At 36.8% G+C, this 19,226-nt stretch overlaps 1 protein-coding gene and 1 long non-coding RNA gene across 3 annotated transcripts in view; one reads left to right on the forward strand and one right to left on the reverse strand.

Annotated features, from left to right (window-relative positions):
• Window positions 1–19,226, forward strand: part of kcnip3a (Kv channel interacting protein 3a, calsenilin) — a 72,792-nt gene that overhangs the window by 32,904 nt on the left and 20,662 nt on the right. The window contains exon 1 of one of the 2 annotated variants that reach the window (XM_051902077.1): window positions 16,367–17,629. The exons of the other annotated variant lie outside the window; for it this stretch is intronic. Coding sequence (XP_051758037.1) covers window positions 17,527–17,629 — 103 coding nt within the window. The 5' untranslated portion in view covers window positions 16,367–17,526. Of the gene's footprint in view, window positions 1–16,366; window positions 17,630–19,226 lie in introns of those variants that run through there. 2 annotated transcript variants of the gene reach the window in all.
• Window positions 8,804–11,466, reverse strand: LOC127517031 (uncharacterized). The gene is made up of 4 exons (XR_007931171.1): window positions 11,409–11,466; window positions 10,847–10,909; window positions 9,975–10,082; window positions 8,804–9,895 (listed from the first exon to the last, which is right to left on the reverse strand). It is a non-coding gene; the product is annotated as an uncharacterized LOC127517031 (long non-coding RNA).

The raw sequence follows: 19,226 nt of genomic DNA on the forward strand, positions 1-19,226 counted from the left end.
CAGATTATGAAATAGCAACATATTAAAGCAAGTGAACATAATAAAGTATCAATTGAAAGTATTAAAGTAAGATTCATGTATTTGAACAATTCCAAATTGTCAACATTTTGTAGATCAAATTCGTTTTTAATGTAAACTCTGCTAGGACACCTGTGTGAACTTCAGGGAAATTTAAAAATCATTTTAGTTTTGAGAAGTTGTAGCATCATTTGTTTAAAATCCACTTTGTTTGATTATTTGATGTCTTCTGACTGTACAGCATACTGTACATGCTTCCTGCGAAACTTGAGCATTCTGCTTGTCATCCCCCCACCTCTCTCTCTCTGATCAGTGCTACTTCCTGTTCATAGCTTTAATTCCTAGACAGTCCATGATATGTTCAGATATATACAGCAGAACTCTGTCAGGACACTGAAGACCTCACTAGCTGTTTGGTTTGGATTACTGTCCACGTCTGGAATGGGAGGTGTAACGTTATCCAGATAGCAAATCAGCATTGTGTTCTACATTGGGTCACATTGAGACTTTTCTGCACTTCGCAGCAAAACACTCCAGCACTGGATCTCAAGAGTTGGTATGGATTTGTTGATTAATTGAGAAAGAAATGGATAAAGTCTAATTTGACAATCACAGCAGCCCAAAGGAAACTCCTCTTCTAAATTTTATCTTGACTGACTAAAACCTGTGCCCTGGGAACTCTCTCCTAAGTGAGGAGGAAGTTTGAGGACAAAGTAAGTGTCAGACCGTTTTTGAGGTGAAGTTTTTAGAGATTTGTCTGTGTGCTGGTGATGGTTTAATGGACTTTTTCCATTGTGTGAGTTGCTGTAGTTTAACAGAGACTGTTCGGTCAGCATTTGAAACATTACTGAAGGACAGGAGACATGGATGCGGTGAAGGACTGCAAGAATGAGTGTCAGAAGGAGTTGGCCAGCATGCTGAGCTGCTTTTTCGGCTTGGTCACCGGCTCTTTTGCCCAAGGTACTTCCTTTGCTGTGCTCTGTCTTTTTACATTCTTTTAAAATTATTTGACTCCTCACTCTCTTATACTGAACTTTATGAAGTTGCTGCACAAATGAAGTTTTATGTTGTCGTGGAGATATAAATTGTTTCTCCATAACAGATCTAAGACCATGTTTAATCTGTATTTTTTACTTTTTTTCCCAGTAAAAAATCCTACATTTACCTGAGAAGTAGAATTCGTTTTTTTTCCCTCCTGGGAAATAGCTTTTTAAGTGAAAAACATACAAATCATTGCGTTGCATGAGATAAAAATTAACACATTATTTCTGGACAGGCAGATCTATTATCACCCTATGATGTTTTTATCTGCTGATGGTGCAATTGTGCTGGTCTGTTCATCTACGGGACTCTGATTCAGTGTAAAATGGTCTCTGACAGTTATTCTGTGACTGTATGTGTGTATATGTGTGTAACAGGAGCCCTTTAACTTTCACCAAGTACCATAACGTTGTTCTGTCTCACTTCTGGTCAAAGGACAGATGCTCTAGTCTTCCAGGTGAATAATCGAATCAGTCATGTTCAATTTGTCCTGTCTTTTCCTTGACACTACTGAGACTTACTAACCCTCATGTCTCTCCAAACCGGTTCCTTTCTTCTGAGGAATACAAAAAGATACATTTGGCAGAATGTTCATGCTGCTCTTTTTCAATGAAAACCATAGCTTCGGGGGGAAAACATACCTCTCAACCTTGTCATTTTTGTCATTTGTTTGTCTCTCTTATTAATTCTCCACCAAAATAATTATTCTCTGTTGTGTTTCCCTAGTGAGATCTGCTCTTAGCTTCCAAAAACTCCCAGTAGCTCACCTCTTGGTCTATTAGCTAAACATGATTATCTTGATATGTTCTTCACTGTGCATGCTGATTTACACCACAGAGACAGAGTCTATTTCATTTCCGTTTTGCACATTCATATAGAGACGTGAACTCCAGGGTCAGGAGAGAATGAATCATTTCCAGGCCAAGACAGAAATTAGTCATTTCTGATTTCTGCTCTGATTTTGTGTTGAAAATCTTCAGAAGACTGTGGAATGGATTTAAGCATGGGAAAATGTGTTAAAATGGAGCTGAAAGCTATTTTTGGGCCTAATTATTGGGCCTAATTATTATAAATCTTTAGAAAATGCCACATTTCACAAATCTTCCACATTGATGTCGTTGAGCTCTGTATAGATCAGGCCCAGCTAACAAAAAATGTTCTGAGAATGTTTTGCCAAGTAACGGCATTAAAGGGTTAGTTCACCCAAAAATGAAATTTCTGTCATTAATTACTCACCCTCATGTCATTCCACACCCGTAAGACCTTCGTTCATCTTCAGAACACAAATTAAGATATTTTTGATGAAATCCGAGAGCTCTATGACTCATCCATAGACAGCAATATAATCACCACTTTCAATTTCCAGAAAGGTACTAAAGACATTGTTAAAATATTCAACGTGACTGCAGTGGTTCAACCTTAATTTTATGAAGCGACAAGAATACTTTTTGTGTGCCAAAACAAAACAAAAATAACGAATTTATTCAACAATATCTTCTCTTCTGTATCATTCTCATACGTTGTTTACGTCCAGCGCTTCCAGATTCTACGTTAGAACGCTGGCATTTGGACGTAAACACGTAAGCCTTCACTGTGCTTACTGTGTCAACTGCATAAGAATAATGACAGGGAAGAGAAGATATTGTTGAATAAAGTCATTAGTTTTGTTTTGTTTTTGCGCACAAAAAGTATTCTCTTCGCTTCATAACATTAAGGTTGAACCACTCCAGTCACGTTGAATATTTTAACAATGTCTTTAGTACCTTTCTGGACCTTGAAAGTGGTGATCATATTGCTGTCTATGGACGAGTCATATACCTCTTGGATTTCATCAAAAATATCTTAATTTGTGTTCCGAAGATGATTAAAGGTCTTAAGGGTGTGGAACGACATAAGGGTGAGTAATTAATGACAGAAATTTCATTTTTGGGTGAACTAACCCTTTAAGTTATGAAAACACTTATTCTGAATGTTTTCTGCACATTCAAAACATCCAGTTTTTTAAATGTTTTAACTTTTTTTGTTGTTGGTTATGCGAACGTTAAGGGAATTTTGTCATTTTGCAAACATTATGGGAACGTTAGTTTTAAATTTTCTCTGAATGTTCTGAATAAAGTAGTAACATTAAAATATGTTAGACGAACATCCAACTAAAACTTTTCAGGAAAAAAAATGCTCCATAATTGATGTATAAATAATGTTTTGTGCTAAGTTTTGATAACATTATTAAAGATCAGATAACTTTGAACAAACGTTCTATTAACTTTACTTGAAGAACTTTGAGAGAACCTTGCCAGAACAATAGCCAAAGTTCTGAGAACGTTCCATGTTAGCTACGGGAACCAAAAGCATTAAAATCTCATGACTATTTGACTGAAAATTGCAAATTCGTATAAAAAGGGTCTGGTTTTCCAAAATTGAAAGATAATAGAGTCATGGACAATCTTAGAAAGAATCTGTTGGATTTTATTTGTAGTGTTACACTGACACCACATTTTTGCATTCTGTCTACAAATATCTGTTTAATATATTCTCTTGACTGCTTGCAGGTCAACAGATTTTTTTTTTTTTAAATCTGCGACAGGAAAGGAAATTGCGGCGTCAGCAGGGGCCGTCCAGGTTATGCAACAGAATATGCATAAGTCTTGCTAATTAAGCATTTATATGTGCCTTAAATAGTCAGATCGACTCAATCTATTGTCTCATGTTTCAGTGGCCTTCAGCCAGGTCAGCCAACGAGGACACAATAGGCAGGAAAGACACTTGTGACTGTCGTGAATGTATCGCATGCATCACACTGATACACTAGCGCCTCACAGTGGCCAGTGCAATCCATTACACTACACACTATTGATGTCAAGAGTTTATAATTATACTACCATTCAAAAGTTTGGAGTCAGTAAGATGTACTTTAAAGAAATTAATACTTTTATTCATTGAGGATGCATTAAATTGATCAAAAGTGACAGTAAATACATTTATAATATTATAAAGATTTCTTTTTCAAATAAATGCTTTGAACTTTTTATTCATCAAAGAATCCTGAAAAAATGTATCATGGTTTCCACCAAAATATTAAGTAGCACAACTATTTTTAACATTGATAATAATAAGAAATTAATTTCTTAAGGACCAAATCAGCATATTAGAATGATTTCTGAAGGATCATGTGACACTGAAGTAATGATGCTGAAAATTCAGCTTTAAAATGACACTTTTAAAATACAGTCATATAGAAAACAGTTATTTTGAATTGTAATAATATTACCCATTATTACTGTTGTTACTGTGTATTTGTGATCAAATAAATGCAACCTTGGTGAGCATATAAGAGACTTCCTTTAAAAATATTAATAAAACCTTACTGACCCCAAACTTTTGAACGGTAGTGTACAAAAGTGCACACAAAAATGGAAACAAATGTAAAAAGAAAGAACAAAGCTAAAAGAAAGTAAACAAAATAGAGATAAAAATAGAAAATTGTTTTTGAATTTTAATATGATTTCACAATATTACTGTTTTATTGTATTTTTGATCAAACAAATGCAGCCTTCAAGAACATAAGAGACTTCTTTCAAAAGCATATACTATGGAATTTTATATTTTATCAATAATAAATATAAATTTAAATTATAATAAATAAATTAGACTTGAGTTCATGGATTGAAAAAATAATTAAATTCATAATAGGTGGATTCCCGGCAGTACCACAGAAGATCACTGTTGAAGACCCTTGTCTTACTTATATAGCTGATACTAAAAAAAACTGCCCATGCACATTTTTAAAGACGCTTTGGTCTGTGCTCGACGCAGGGGTCTTGAAGCACATCTGTTTTATTCATATACTCGTATTAATATTTCCACCTCTATGGTGTGGTCTCGGTGTGAGAAGAAAAAAAAAATTCAAACATAGGCCGCAGGAGAGAGAGGGAGACTGTGTGTTGTGTTTTAAGTGAAAGGTCATTGTAGCATGGAGTCTTTGAAGTGTCTTTCTCCCTCACATGTATCTACCTGAGTGTCTGACCCATAGTCACCAAACAGACTATTCAATGTGCTTTTTCACTGACACTAATACACACACACATTGTCATCTGGTTTCTCGGAGATCAGCTGTTGGTTCATGCTCATTGTGGTTCCTGTTTGTAGCTAATCTGGTGTGGTTTCTGTATCAGTCTATAATGGGGAGTGTGATGGCTACGCTCTCTTTAGAAGCGCGTCGGCGTTTCTCTCGACCCAGCTTCCTGGCTGATTGTCGTCACAGTACGGCTCGCTATCATCGCTCAGGTAACGCTTATCAGAACAACACTCTGTCTTTGAGCTGTCTGTGTTTTGTCACTTTTAATCATTTGATACCCAAACCCGTTCTTTTTGGCTTGTTAAGTTGGACACAGTGTTACTTTTATTGTAAAATTATTAGAAAACATTAAAAGTTTTTTTCTGGAGTTCATTGTAAGTTTATAAAGTTTATTACATAGAACAAATATGGATGAAATGCAGATACATAGCTGACATGGAGTCAAGCAGTGTCCTCCTCCTGCAGTGTATCATGCTATACTACATTTTTATATTTTATTTTTGTTGTTTTATTACTATTATTATTATGCATATAGCTGTTGGAACTAGTATTAAGTAAGAGAATTATCCATTGAGAAAAATTATTTTGTCACACAACTGGGTTATTTAGTTAACTATCACACTCTTTTTTAATCATAGATCTGAATGTTTGTAATTCTTGAATGCTTAGACGATTATGGCAGAAGTGAAAGCAGCTTAAAAAAATTAAAATGTAAAAAAGTTATAGAAATTTAAGTTTACTGTAAAGCAAACGTATTGAACAAAATATTTTTATTTTATCCTGTTAGCGTTCCACTGTATCATCCATGGTACACTGTAAAAAAAAATCCCTGTAAAATTTAAGGTAAAAAAACAGCATTTGTGGTTACAAGAACCTTACCGTAAAAATACAGTAGCAACATTTTAGGTTTTACGGGACAGCGCTTAGTTTACTGTCTATTTTACAGTTCAAAACCATATAATTTAAAGGTTTATATTGTAGTAATAATTACAGTTCATAACTGTTTATTTTACATACTGTTAAAAAAAAAAAAAAATGTTACATTTACGGTAAAAAACCTGGCAGCAGTGGTTGCCAGAAAAATACAGTAAAAAATACAGTAGCATCATTTTAGGATTTACCGATTTAACCTAAATTTACAGTAAAAACGTATTTCCTTGACTGATATAATGTTAATTTACCAACCTATTGAAGTACTAATATCTGTTTTGTACCTTTGTAATACACTGACAACCACCAAAAACAGTGGTGATGAGAGTCACATGATGAATCAAAGCTCATCACAAGCAGCTTTTCCACCAGCTGAGAAGGACAATACTAATATATAGAAGGTGCACACCATGTCATTCATACAAACACTAGACAACATGTACAACATGTTCCTGGATCAACATCTTTGTTGATCCTGGAACAACATTCCAATCAACCAATCAGATTTGAGGGAAAAGTTTACAGTTTATGTCAAGTTTAGGCTTACAACCAGGGTTAGGTGCTTCTACGTCAGTGTTATTCACCTATCATTTCTCTCTGATTTTAGGGATAAATTATGGGTAGGGATAGGTTTAGGGGTAGGAATGGGGTTATGACTAAATTTTCAGACAAGAATGTTTTTCCAGGATCAACAAAATATGTTGATCCAGAAACATGTCTTACTTGGCAAAATCACGGTGACCAAACAGGATCATGGTAACACACGTGAAATAAACATTAATTTAACAACATTAGATGTAACATAAAACCCTAATGCACATAACTGATTAGAAAAAACTACACTGTAAAATGTTTATTGTCAAATTAACTAACTTCCTGCAACAATTATCCAGTAGTTGCTGTATTTCATACCGAAGTAAAATTACCGTAAAAATAACTACAGTAGTTTTAAGCATACTTTAAAATAAAGTACAGCATTATACTATTATTTTTATTATTGTTATTTTTAATTTTACTGTTATATACTTCACATCAGTGGCGTGGGGGGGGCTTGAGCCCCTGCCCCTTTGATCCCCCGCGTTCCCATTTCTCCCCCCCGGAACGCAATTTCTATCTAGAACAATCAATCAAATGAAGTGACTACATGTGTTTTAAAGTATACCTATTTAATGTACTTCTATGACTTTCATCTTCACGACGCTGAGGAAAAGGCCAGAAAATAAAAGCTTTCTCAAATTTTACGGAAACGTATTAACTCAAACGTAGCTTTATATCTTGCAAATAACATCAGAATAAACCATATAAAGCAAAAAAATTATAAGTTAACCTACCATAATCTTGTGGGCTTTAATCTTCATCAGTCTGTCACAGAGTTGTTGCGTGTGAGATGTGGTTGTTTTTCACGGTCTTTTAGTACTGTATTTAGATTTACAGTAGGCTAATATACAGTTGCAAGAAAAAGTATGTGAACCACTTGCAGAATCTGTGAAAATGTTAATAATTTTAACAAAATGAGGGAGATAATACAAAATGACCCCCAAAATTTTCACCCCCCGACTCTTAATGCATTGTGTTTCCTTCTGACGCATCAGTGAATGTTTGAACCTTTTTTAATAATTGTGTTTGAGTCCCTCAACTGTCCTCCGTGTGAAAAGATGGATCTCAAAATCATTCAGTCACTGTTGTAAAGGGTTCAAATATTCGAAAGATGGTGGAAAACTGAAGAATTTTTGGGACCTGGAGATTTTTTCTGAAGAACAGAGCTCAGTTTAACTGCTCAGAACAAACAAGGGACTCATGAACAACCATCACACAACAAAAAATCAGTCGTAGATCATCCAGGTAACCACACACAGTATTAAGAATCAATGGTTCACAAACTTTTGAACTGGGTCATTTTAATAAATACAGCTATTTTTTTGTCTTATGGATTATATGTAAACATCTTTTATGTAAAATATCTTACTCAGGACAGTACTAAATAAAAAATAACATGCATTTTGTATGATCTCTCTTATTTTGTTAAAATTTTGCACATTTTCACAAAATCTGCAAGTGGTTCACATACTTTTTCTTGCAACTGTATTTCCCAGAATGCAGTGAAAATCTACAGTAACATACTGTACACAGCTTATACAGCTTATACAGAAACTGTTAAGAATACAGTAATAATGTTGTAAAAAAGACTAAATGTACAGTAACATACTGTGCTCAGATTCTACAGTAGGGAACTGTTGAGAACACAGTATATTACTGTGAAAACAACAGAAATCATTTACAGTGTAAGAAGAGTTATTTCAACAAAAATACATAAAATGTGAAGCGTCACGCAGGGAATTGTGGGAATGTCAATTTACGTTTTTTCACTGTAAATTATACAATGACTTATTTTTTACTTCCAAAAACTGTAAATTTTTATTTTACTGTAAAATAACATTAAAACATTAAATGTACTAAGAATGTGAGTAGTAAAATAACATTAAATGTAACTGTCACTGTATATAGTACGGAAACTTTATGTAAACCAATTAACTGTTTTTCACCATAGCATTTTTACAGTCTTTTACCTGTTAAAATCACAGTCATTTTTTACAGTGTACAAATACCATTCAAAAGAGACCTAAGGAATGCTAAAAGGGTTATACTAAATATATATTTTACATAATTTGGACTGTAAAATTGCTACAAAATCAATGCCCTGTCTAACCAATTTGTGTTCCAAATTTGAAGTTACTATCACAAAAAAAAAAAATGTTTTCCCTACGCACCTGACTTGGAGGTGTCCCCTGACACCTCTAATTATCCTTTAACCACATTGGAAAACCAAATGCCTAAGAATAATATTCTGACTGCATAAGACACTATATACACTGACTGCATAAAATGCTTAAATTAAATATTATTATTATTATTATTATTATTGTTATCATTATTATATTATGATGGCTGGCCGTGAGACCGTGGGTGTCCCATTTGTCCCCAGAGGACTTTTTCCCGACAATCAAAGTAGTGTTACGTCACAAAAGTGGGGACTCGTAGGAAGAATGTCAGTGTTTAAGGTTCCATTTAGGACAGGGCCTATATACTGTAACACCTAAATACTTCCTTGATGTGGAAAAAGAATAGAAGTAGCATAGTTTTCCCAAGTCTTTGGGAAATAGATTTATGGGTCATAACTAGGCTGTCAATTTTAGACTTTAATTTAGTACAATTATATAAAATAATCCATTAAAAATGGTCAGTAGTCAAATATTTCCGCCTGCATGTGTGTTTAGCTATAAAACTTGTCGTTCTGACTCTAAATTTTGAGCCACAATCGATTGTAAAATGACTATAAACACACACATGGGACAGCACATTATATATTGGACTCTTATATCTGAGAATAAATGTTTGTTCCTTATGATACATTTGGCTATTAGTTGAACATTGATATTTTTCTATCTGTTTTTTTAGCTGTTCAGTTTTAAAAGCAATAATCCATTTGGGTCTGTGCATTACAGTGATTTTACCATCACTAAAAATTCTCATAAATTTCTGGAATTTTAGTTCCCTCTTTATAAAGACTCTCATAGATTGACTGTCTCTCAGAGGTGGACAGGATGAGGCTCTGGTAGACGGAGCTCATTCTGACACTGTTATTTTCTTGGAGTACTGCTGACGATGAGTCGCACCCATCCTAAACACAAGAGAACCGATCAATTCCACAGACTCTAGTTTGCATGAGTATCTTTGAAGTTAAAAACTCTTTTTTTACTATCACCCTACTTGCCTTTGTGTTTTCTGAGTTGCAGTCTGGATTAGAAGTGTCGCCCAACTCCAGTGTGACTTCTGCTGTTCAAAAGAGTAGTTACTATTTTCTCTGTTAAGATGGAAGCTAATTATTGTAATTACTATAATAATATTTTACCTGTTTTACAGTTTTGCCTGCATCTCTTGGAGAGTCCATTAAAGCAATGACACAAAAGCACAATCACCGTAACAGCACAGATGCAATATAGCATATAACTGATCCCCTCTGAAAATAATAATTTATTAAACTGATTAGCATTGAAGCCATAATTTTAACCTCATGCCCCTGTTATACACTCAACATACAGTAAGGTCCAAAAACCTATTTGGATCTTTAAATAAACAGTTTTTGGATTTTGGAAAAAGTAAAACAAAGAAACATTAAGATGTAAGTGAATAAGTACTTCAGATTTTGCATATTCTAGGCCACTAATCAAATAAGTACATTTGTGACACTGATCATGTGACTGTTTGTACAGATGGTGAGATGTTCTTCATGCATTGATGCTCAAGATGCACTTTAGATCATATCATTATGAATCATAATGCTGCAGATGATCATTAACCCTCTACTGCACACGTTGATGACATGAAAAAAAATATGAAGAAAACTTTAAGAAACTTAAGAAAACTTTCCGTTGCCTGAGGGCACCGCTGTGCTGTAGAGGGTTAAGTTTTATGCCGCTTTTGTGCTGCTGTCATTAAAGCAAAAAGGACAAACCAAGTAGTAAGGCATTCTGAAATTCATGTACAGTTGAACTCAAATCAGCTTATAACAGACAGTAACTTGAAATGTAAAAATTTAATTACCAAAAAATGCAAAATAGAAGCATTTTCACTAAAGTGTTCTCAGACCCTACTGTATGTTTTCTCAGTTCATCAGTATCTTCACCATACTTATATTTCAAATGACTGTGGCTCTTAAAATACTGCAGAATGACTATGACTATTTTGAGCTGAGTATGATTGGTGGGACATTTGAGTACATACGTGTCACTAATAAAATGCCATTGTGTGCAGATGTAGATGCTGGTGCCTCTGTGGTCCAAAACACTTGTGGAAAAATGAACAAAAATTAAATGCAGAGATTTTCAAGTAATAATCAAGCAATCAAGTTAAAAAATTATTTAAATAGCTAAAGTAATAATTCCCCCCAAAAATACAATTTATGTCGTCATTTACTCACCCTCCTGTTGTTACAAAACTTTATGACATTTTTTATGACACTAACGTTCTTTAAAACATCTAATTTTGTGTTCCGCAGATGAAAGAAAAGCAGGTTTGAAACAAAACAAAGGTGAGTAAATCATGACAGAATTTGTATTTTTAGGTGTTCATTTCTTGAAATCCTTCAGAGAGGTGCATTGGGTTAAATTATCTGGATATTTTGCAGGTTGCAATATATGCAATTATATGGAAGCAAGTATGTCAGCATATTCAAACCAACCACAAAGACAAGCATACATGAGGCATTTCATACTTTAAGACTAGAGCTTCATTAGAAGATATTTTATTAAAAAACAATTATTGAACAAAATTAATGGCTACTCACTTGTGGTAGAAAATCTGAGTAATGTTGTCAAAGCTTCTTACTTATAAGAGCTTCCGAGGGTCTTTTTACTTTTGGGCAAAAAGAGACTCCGCCTTAAACATACAGAGCACTCCTTCTCACTCAATCCAGAAGACAGACAGACAGACAGATAGACAAACAGATAGATCAATAGATAGATAGATAGATAGATACATACATACATACATACATACATACATACATAGAACTACATAGATACATAGAATACATAGAATTGATTGATTGATTGATTGATTGATTATATTTTGCCAATATAATTGTGTAGTTACTGCACCCAATAAAGCAGTCACTGTACTTTATTACAAACAAGAAACTTCACATTTCTCTGTTGATCCTTCCCAAAAAAGGTTTGCACAGTAATGTGTATTGTCCAGCAGAGGGCCCTGTAGGACATACACAGTCATCTGAAGTGGGCTACTTCTCAAACGGAAGGCAACTTCCTAATGAGGCTGTATGGCTAGAGTTCTCCTCAGCATTAAACGCCAAAATGAGATGGTGTAGTAAGTGCGCATGGCTATGTCCCACATGTCCCCGCCCCATAGTCACGGCACGAAAATACTATTAAAACTTAATTTTGGAATAATTCTTTGTATATAGCTATACACCGATCAGGCTTTTGTGGGGTGTTCCCAGTCTGCAGTGGTCAGTATCTATCAAAAGTGGTCCAAGGAAGGAACAGTGGTGAACCGGCGACAGGGTCATGGGCGGCCAAGGTTAATTGATGCACGTGGGGAGCGAAGGCTGGCCCGTGTGGTCCAATTCAACAAATGAGCTACTGTAGCTCAAATTGCTCATGAAGTTAATGCTGGTTCGGATCAGAATATCTGATGAATCACGTTTTCTTTTACATCACGTGGATGGCCAGGTGCCTTCCAAGGATCCTTCAAAATGAGACGGCCTTCGGCGGCACTTTTTGGCAGCCAAGATTTGCAGCCTTCCGTTTGAGAAGCACCTCTACAGTTGGCTTTTCTGGGCAGGAAATCAAGAAGTTAAAATTGTTCAATTATCTATGATACTTTTATTTTCTATTGGTGACCTCAGTGGAAAGAATTCCATAGACTAACACCACAATTGTTACAATTATTTGATTAAAAATAAAAAAGTGATTAAAATGTAACTTTTCATTAAGAATAAAATGTAATTCAAATGCTAAACCAAGTTTTCATTGAGGTTGTTTTCTGATACCAATGAATGTTGTGCAGAATATTCCTCAAAAAATGATCACCGCAAATGCACAAAGAAAAAAGTTGAGCCACAGATTTTGTTGAGCCTATTGATGGGTATTTGATGTGTATGCTAACTCTAGGTAACGTATAAATGTCACTGGAAATGGGTAAATGGGCCAAGTACTTATCAGGAGTAATTAGTCATTTCCCTTCAATCAATGGGAGCCCATCCCCGATTCCCAAACTTTGTTTGTTGTTGTCATAAAAGTTATTTTGTCGGTGCATTCCAGGGTGTTTTTATCATTAAAAAGTCGATCCATCACACCTCATTAAAAGAGAGGGAGAGACAGAGAGAGCACTTCTGTCGAGTCTGAGGACTTAAAGAGCAGGGCCGTGTTTGGCCTCAGAGTGCTTATGTATTAGATAGAGGACCGGCTGCCTTATATCAGGTTTCATTTCTGTACGTGCAGAGTTACTGAACATGTAGAGGGGAAGTGCAGTGTTTGTATACATTGAGGGATCGCTTTGCCAGACTATTCCTTCGTAGTAATAGCCTTATGCCGGTTTGTTTGCCGTGAATGAATACTACAGCACTGATGGATAAATCCAAATTTTGCTGTTTGTAATAGGAGTGCATTGGATCAATACTCGAAAGCACATCTCCCTTTAAAGCGTGAAATGAAAAGAGGGGGATGGATTTGTTAAAATTATATTTTAAAAGAAAATATGTGCTCTTTTCCAAGCATCTGTGCTAAGCTATCAGATTGTACCATTGTTTTCCTAATGTCTGTGTTCAGGTTCAATGAGTTATGTTAGACCATAGTGTCCTGTCAGCAAAAGCCTCATGCTTTAGCTCCTATTAAGAAGTGTTCATCTTCTAATGGCATTACTGGAACCTGCCCCGTTCTCCTAAAAGCTCAACATTAATTCCTATACACAACAAGCACTGACGCCAGACATAAATACATCTGCTTAGTCAGAGCATGTGTTATTATATTATAATAGTGAAATTAAGGTACATTTCCAGGGAAAATTTCTTTTTAAATTTCCAAAAATCAAATATCAAAATGGTTCAAATAAGAGTCCTGTAAGAATTAATTTTACTGAATTATCTGATATCCTAGAATCAGAGTTCAAAAATGGATAAATAAGAGTTCATTGGGATTCTGATAAAGTAAAAATTCTGTTACTAAAATTTAATTCAATTCATTTACTCACTCACTCACTCACTATATTGCAGCCATTTGCTAAAATCATTTAAGTTCATTTTTTTTCCTCATTAATGTACACACAGCACCCCATATTGACAGAAAAACACAGAATTGTTGACATTTTTGCAGATTTATTAAAAAAGAAAAACTGAAATATCACATGGTCCTAAGTATTCAGACCCTTTGCTGTGACACTCATATATTTAACTCAGGTGCTGTCCATTTCTTCTGATCATCCTTGAGATGGTTCTACACCTTCATTTGAGTCCAGCTGTGTTTGATTATACTGATTGGACTTGATTAGGAAAGCCACACACCTGTCTATATAAGACCTTACAGCTCACAGTGCATGTCAGAGCAAATGAGAATCATGAGGTCAAAGGAACTGCCTGAAGAGCTCAGAGACAGAATTGTGGCAAGGCACAGATCTGGCCAAGGTTACAAAAAAATTTCTGCTGGACTTAAGGTTCCTAAGAGCACAGTGGCCTCCATAATCCTTACATGGAAGACGTTTGGGACGACCAGAACCCTTCCTAGAGCTGGCCGTCCGGCCAAACTGAGCTATTGGGGGAGAAGGGCCTTGGTGAGAGAGGTAAAGAAGAACCCAAAGATCACTGTGGCTGAGCTCCAGAGATGCAGTCGGGAGATGGGAGAAAGTTGTAGAAAGTCAACCATCACTGCAGCCCTCCACCAGTCGGGGCTTTATGGCAGAGTGGCCCGACGGAAGCCTCTCTTCAGTGCAAGACACATGAAAGCCCGCATGGAGGACTCCAAGATGGTGAGAAATAAGATTCTCTGGTCTGATGAGACCAAGATAGAACTTTTTGGCCTTAATTCTCAGCGGTATGTGTGGAGAAAACCAGGCACTGCTCATCACCTGTCCAATACAGTCCCAACAGTGAAGCATGGTGGTGGCAGCATCATGCTGTGGGGGTGTTTTTCAGCTGCAGGGACAGGACGACTGGTTGCAATCGAGGGAAAGATGAATGCGGCCAAGTACAGGAATATCCTGGACGAAAACCTTCTCCAGAGTGCTCAGGACCTCAGACTGGGCCGAAGGTTTACCTTCCAACAAGACAATGACCCTAAGCACACAGCTAAAATAACGAAGGAGTGGCTTCACAACAACTCCGTGACTGTTCTTAAATGGCCCAGCCAGAGCCCTGACTTAAACCCAATTGAGCATCTCTGGAGAGACCTAAAAATGGCTGTCCACCAACGTTTACCATCCAACCTGACAGAACTGGAGAGGATCTGCAAGGAGGAATGGCAGAGGATCCCCAAATCCAGGTGTGAAAAACTTGTTGCATCTTTCCCAAAAAGACTCATGGCTGTATTAGATCAAAAGGGTGCTTCTACTAAATACTGAGCAAAGGGTCTGAATACTTAGGACCATGTGATATTTCAGTTTTTCTTTTTTAATAAATCTGCAAAAATGTCAACAATTCTGTGTTTTTCTGTCAATATGTGTGTACATTAATGAGGAAAAAAAATGAACTTAAATGATTTTAGCAAACGGCTGCAATATAACAAAGAGTGAAAAATTTAAGGGGGTCTGAATACTTTCCGTACCCACTGTATATATATATATACAGTTGCAAGAAAAAGTATGTGAACCGCTTCTTTTTTTGTTAAAATTATTCACATTTTCACAGATTCTGGAAGTAGTTCACATACTTTTTCTTGCAACTGTATATTTATATATATATATATATATATATATATATATATATATATATATATTTGTCTGTTTCTGATGTCATGTCTGATATTTATTGTCTTTTTATGGCTCTTTTAAATAGAAAAACAGCTATTTGATAAAGGGGGAGGGGGAGGTGTGAGAGATGGGCTGATGCTGGCAGTAGACACAGTGTTTGATCTCACCTTCCGTTTGGTTGACTTAAAGCTACCATTAAGACTTTATTGATTCTTTTATCTAACTGAGCTATTATAGCTCTTTCCTCTTCTCTCCTGCTATACAATAAACAGGAAAACCTGTAAGCTAATGTTGTCTCCTCTGGTTGTCCCATTCCATGCAGAGGCCTTGCCCTGCTTCACTCGAGAGGAAGGAGAGAGAGAAAGTGCTCCAGATGGAACAGATATGTGGGTGGATGGAGGCTGGGAAATCGGTAGGGGAGGGCGTCCCTGGAATCTGATCCCCCTAGTATCTCTCCCTCTCTCCTGCATTCTGCCCTGTTTGGAAATGTGACTTTTCCCCAAGTCCCCAGGCAGAAGGGAAGGAAGGTAAAGAGAGATAGAAAGACGGAGAAAGGGATTGTGGCCAGGGGAAAAAAGGACCAGTTCTCACAGGGGTCTGACTTTGCAGTCAGGGGTAGTGAGGCTAGAAAAGTGAGCGATGGATAAAAGAAGAGATGGAGTGGTCATAGATGAGCAGAGAGGAAGAGACACGGAAGGAGGGGTGGTATGGACAGAGAGGTGAAGATAAACTGCCCATTGCAGATTATTACGGGACAAGAGAGGGCAAGAGAAGCGAGGGAGGGAGGGAGAAAGAACGTGAACTGTACAGTACAAGTTGAAAGAAGAGACAAAAGCACTTGATGCTGACTCTGAGAAAACAGATAAGGGAAAAGATGAGCAGTGCTTGACTGACGGCAGAACCCCTGAGAAGGAGGAGACGAGAAACCGCATTCTTTGGGACCACTCCCAAGACGTATCACCGAACTTAATGGGCTGTTTGAAAGGTTTGACGGGGGCCAAGAATTGAGAACTTCACTGGATTTGCACCCAGGTAAAGAAGGATTCACTGCAAAGGATTGGGGTATTTTTTACCACTGCCATAGGAAGTACCTTGTAGCTTTTTTTGCTGGTTTGCACCAACCTGGTGTGACAAGCAGGAGGCCGCCGAATGCTTTGGACCAGGATTCGAGATGCCAACTCAGTTCTTGTCGCAGTGACCGAGGCAGTGCCAGATGTTGATCCTGCAAATAGCTAAACTGAGTGTTTCTTTAATGACTTCTATTATTCATGTTTGAGGCACTAAGGTGCCCATTAGTCTCAAATTTCTGTGTCAACATCAACAAAATCCGGATTTACGAGCCACTTAGGACATGAAATGAAATATGATCGTTTTAACAGCAAAATTAGCACAGCGTGTCCGTTGCTTCCAAGTCGTAATTCCACGTTGTACTCGTCTGGATCTGTGGAATGATTCTCCGTTCTCTTGTGCCTCTTGCTTTTCACCGAAACGTACACTTTCGGAGCAACAATCTTGAATATCACAGCATCGTCGCAGCACTTCTTCACGACAGAGTTTAAAATGCTCTTGTCTGTTGTTGACACTTGCAAATAACATTTGCGGCCCAGGATGGCTTTTACACATCTGGACTGTGTACGAGAACTGCAATCCAGCTCTTTATTTATGCGATGGGGCTTTCAAGAAAAAATGACCTAACATGGAAACACTGACTTCTCCTCTCATCTCCAAAATAAGTGTAACTAGACCGGACTCTTTTTCCCATGCACACTGCTAGCTTGACGTTCTGCCAAAAATATCCCCTGATTTTCCTTTTAAATATTCTTCTGAGGAACTAATGAAATGACTCTTTCCTTTTGAGACACTCTGCATCTGGTGCCATGCTATATCGGCCAGTTGGCTTTGTCCTGTGTTAGTACACAGATTAATACTTTCACTTCCAGTAGCTCTAGAAGTTCTTGTGCCAAGTGTCGTAAATCATCGCAGCCATGGGTATTCAGGGAATGGAGCTGTTTGCCATCGGAGTGGTCATCATTCTGTTTGTGGCTGTTCTCAAACAGTTCGGCATTCTGGAGCCCATGTCGCTGGAAGGTAAGGAGCATTCTAGAATTGAGGTCCTCCCCTTTGTTGTCATGGTGATATGCTTGACCAATGAGGTCCGTGGGGCCAGGGTTGTGTCAGGTGCACCCCGATGATGGAGATAACAAATCTGATGTTTATTCTCTAGTAATGTTGTGAGGTTTGTGTTAAAGTCAAGGAAAGGTATTGTACTCTCATAGTACTTTAGAATGCAATAATAGATTGTTCCTGTTGAGGTTTCATTGCTTGTGAGTTTTGAAGGTCATTTGGGTCTTATTTGGCTGGTTGGAGATGAATTGAAGTTTAAAGCATTTTATTGCAATGTTTGCTCTACTGTATGCAAATATAAACACAACACATACCTGTTACACCATGTGTTACAATGAGACAGCATCATGTGACAATGTTACTCATTGTAACATAATATATTATTGAATTTATAAAAACAAATGAAGGCCACATGTCCTCATTTAAGTAGTATGTTGTAGTAGTTGACTTAAAAGTGAAATAAAGTTGACATGCTATACATCTAAAACTGTTTTTAACAGCATTTTGTCTTTCATAATTATTATGCTTGCTGCTTTTATGGCCTTATTTGTGCTTAACATTTTGTACTTAAAGGGGTAGTTCACCCAAAAATGAAAATTCTGTCATTAAGTCCTTCGTTCATCTTCGGAACACAAATTAAGATATTTTTGATAAAATCCGATGGCTCAGAGAGGCCTTCATTGCCAGCAAGACAATTAACACTTTCAGATGCACAGAAAGCTACTAAAGACATATTTAAAATTAGGGATGCACCCGGTATCGGGCCCGATACCAAGCTCATGTACTTGTACTCGTACTCGTAAAAACACCCCCGATACCAAAGACCGATACCTCACATGACGTAACTGACAGAATTTCCCGTGCACAGAGACACCGGTGGCAGTAGCAGAAACAATTTCAGCCTCAGAGGTGTGGAAATACTTAAAAATTAATGATGACAACCCACACATTGCGAACTGCATGCTTTCAATCACAATTCGTTATCGATTAGTGAAGGCGGGATAGGCGGAATCGCGCTGAATGACACAGACCAGAAGCGCTCCCTCTCGCGCGCACGCTCTCTCTTTCTTGCGCGCGATCAGTTCTCCTTGCGCCTGAATGGTCAAATGCACACATAGTTGTCAAAATGTCCATCGTGTGGAGTATCTCACGTAAACACAGTCGGTTATGGCTTAAGTGGACGTAAACATTTGGGTGAAAACAGGATATGTGTCAGTATCCATGGATTCGGTCTTAAAGGGACCGTAGCCTATATTGTCATTAATGTTAATAAAACAACAAAATATGTTAAATAAATGTATACATGGTAAATAAACCTACTGTATCTGAAAAACAAGTTTATTTAATTTTTATCTCTATAGTATTTGTTGTATTGTTTGTAATTTGTTTGTAAATTTCTTTTTATATAACAACAATTATATATATTGGTAATTATGCCCTTTGAAGGTTACTGGACACTGTGAAATTTTTGTTCTTTAAGTTTGTGACAAGCACATAAAAATTATTACTTTTTTCATTAGAGTAATAACATTCATTAGTCTCACTGTGTTGTGCTTGGAAA

The sequence above is a fragment of the Ctenopharyngodon idella genome, chromosome 8, assembly GCF_019924925.1.
Source record: "Ctenopharyngodon idella isolate HZGC_01 chromosome 8, HZGC01, whole genome shotgun sequence".
Lineage (NCBI taxonomy): Eukaryota > Metazoa > Chordata > Actinopteri > Cypriniformes > Xenocyprididae > Ctenopharyngodon > Ctenopharyngodon idella.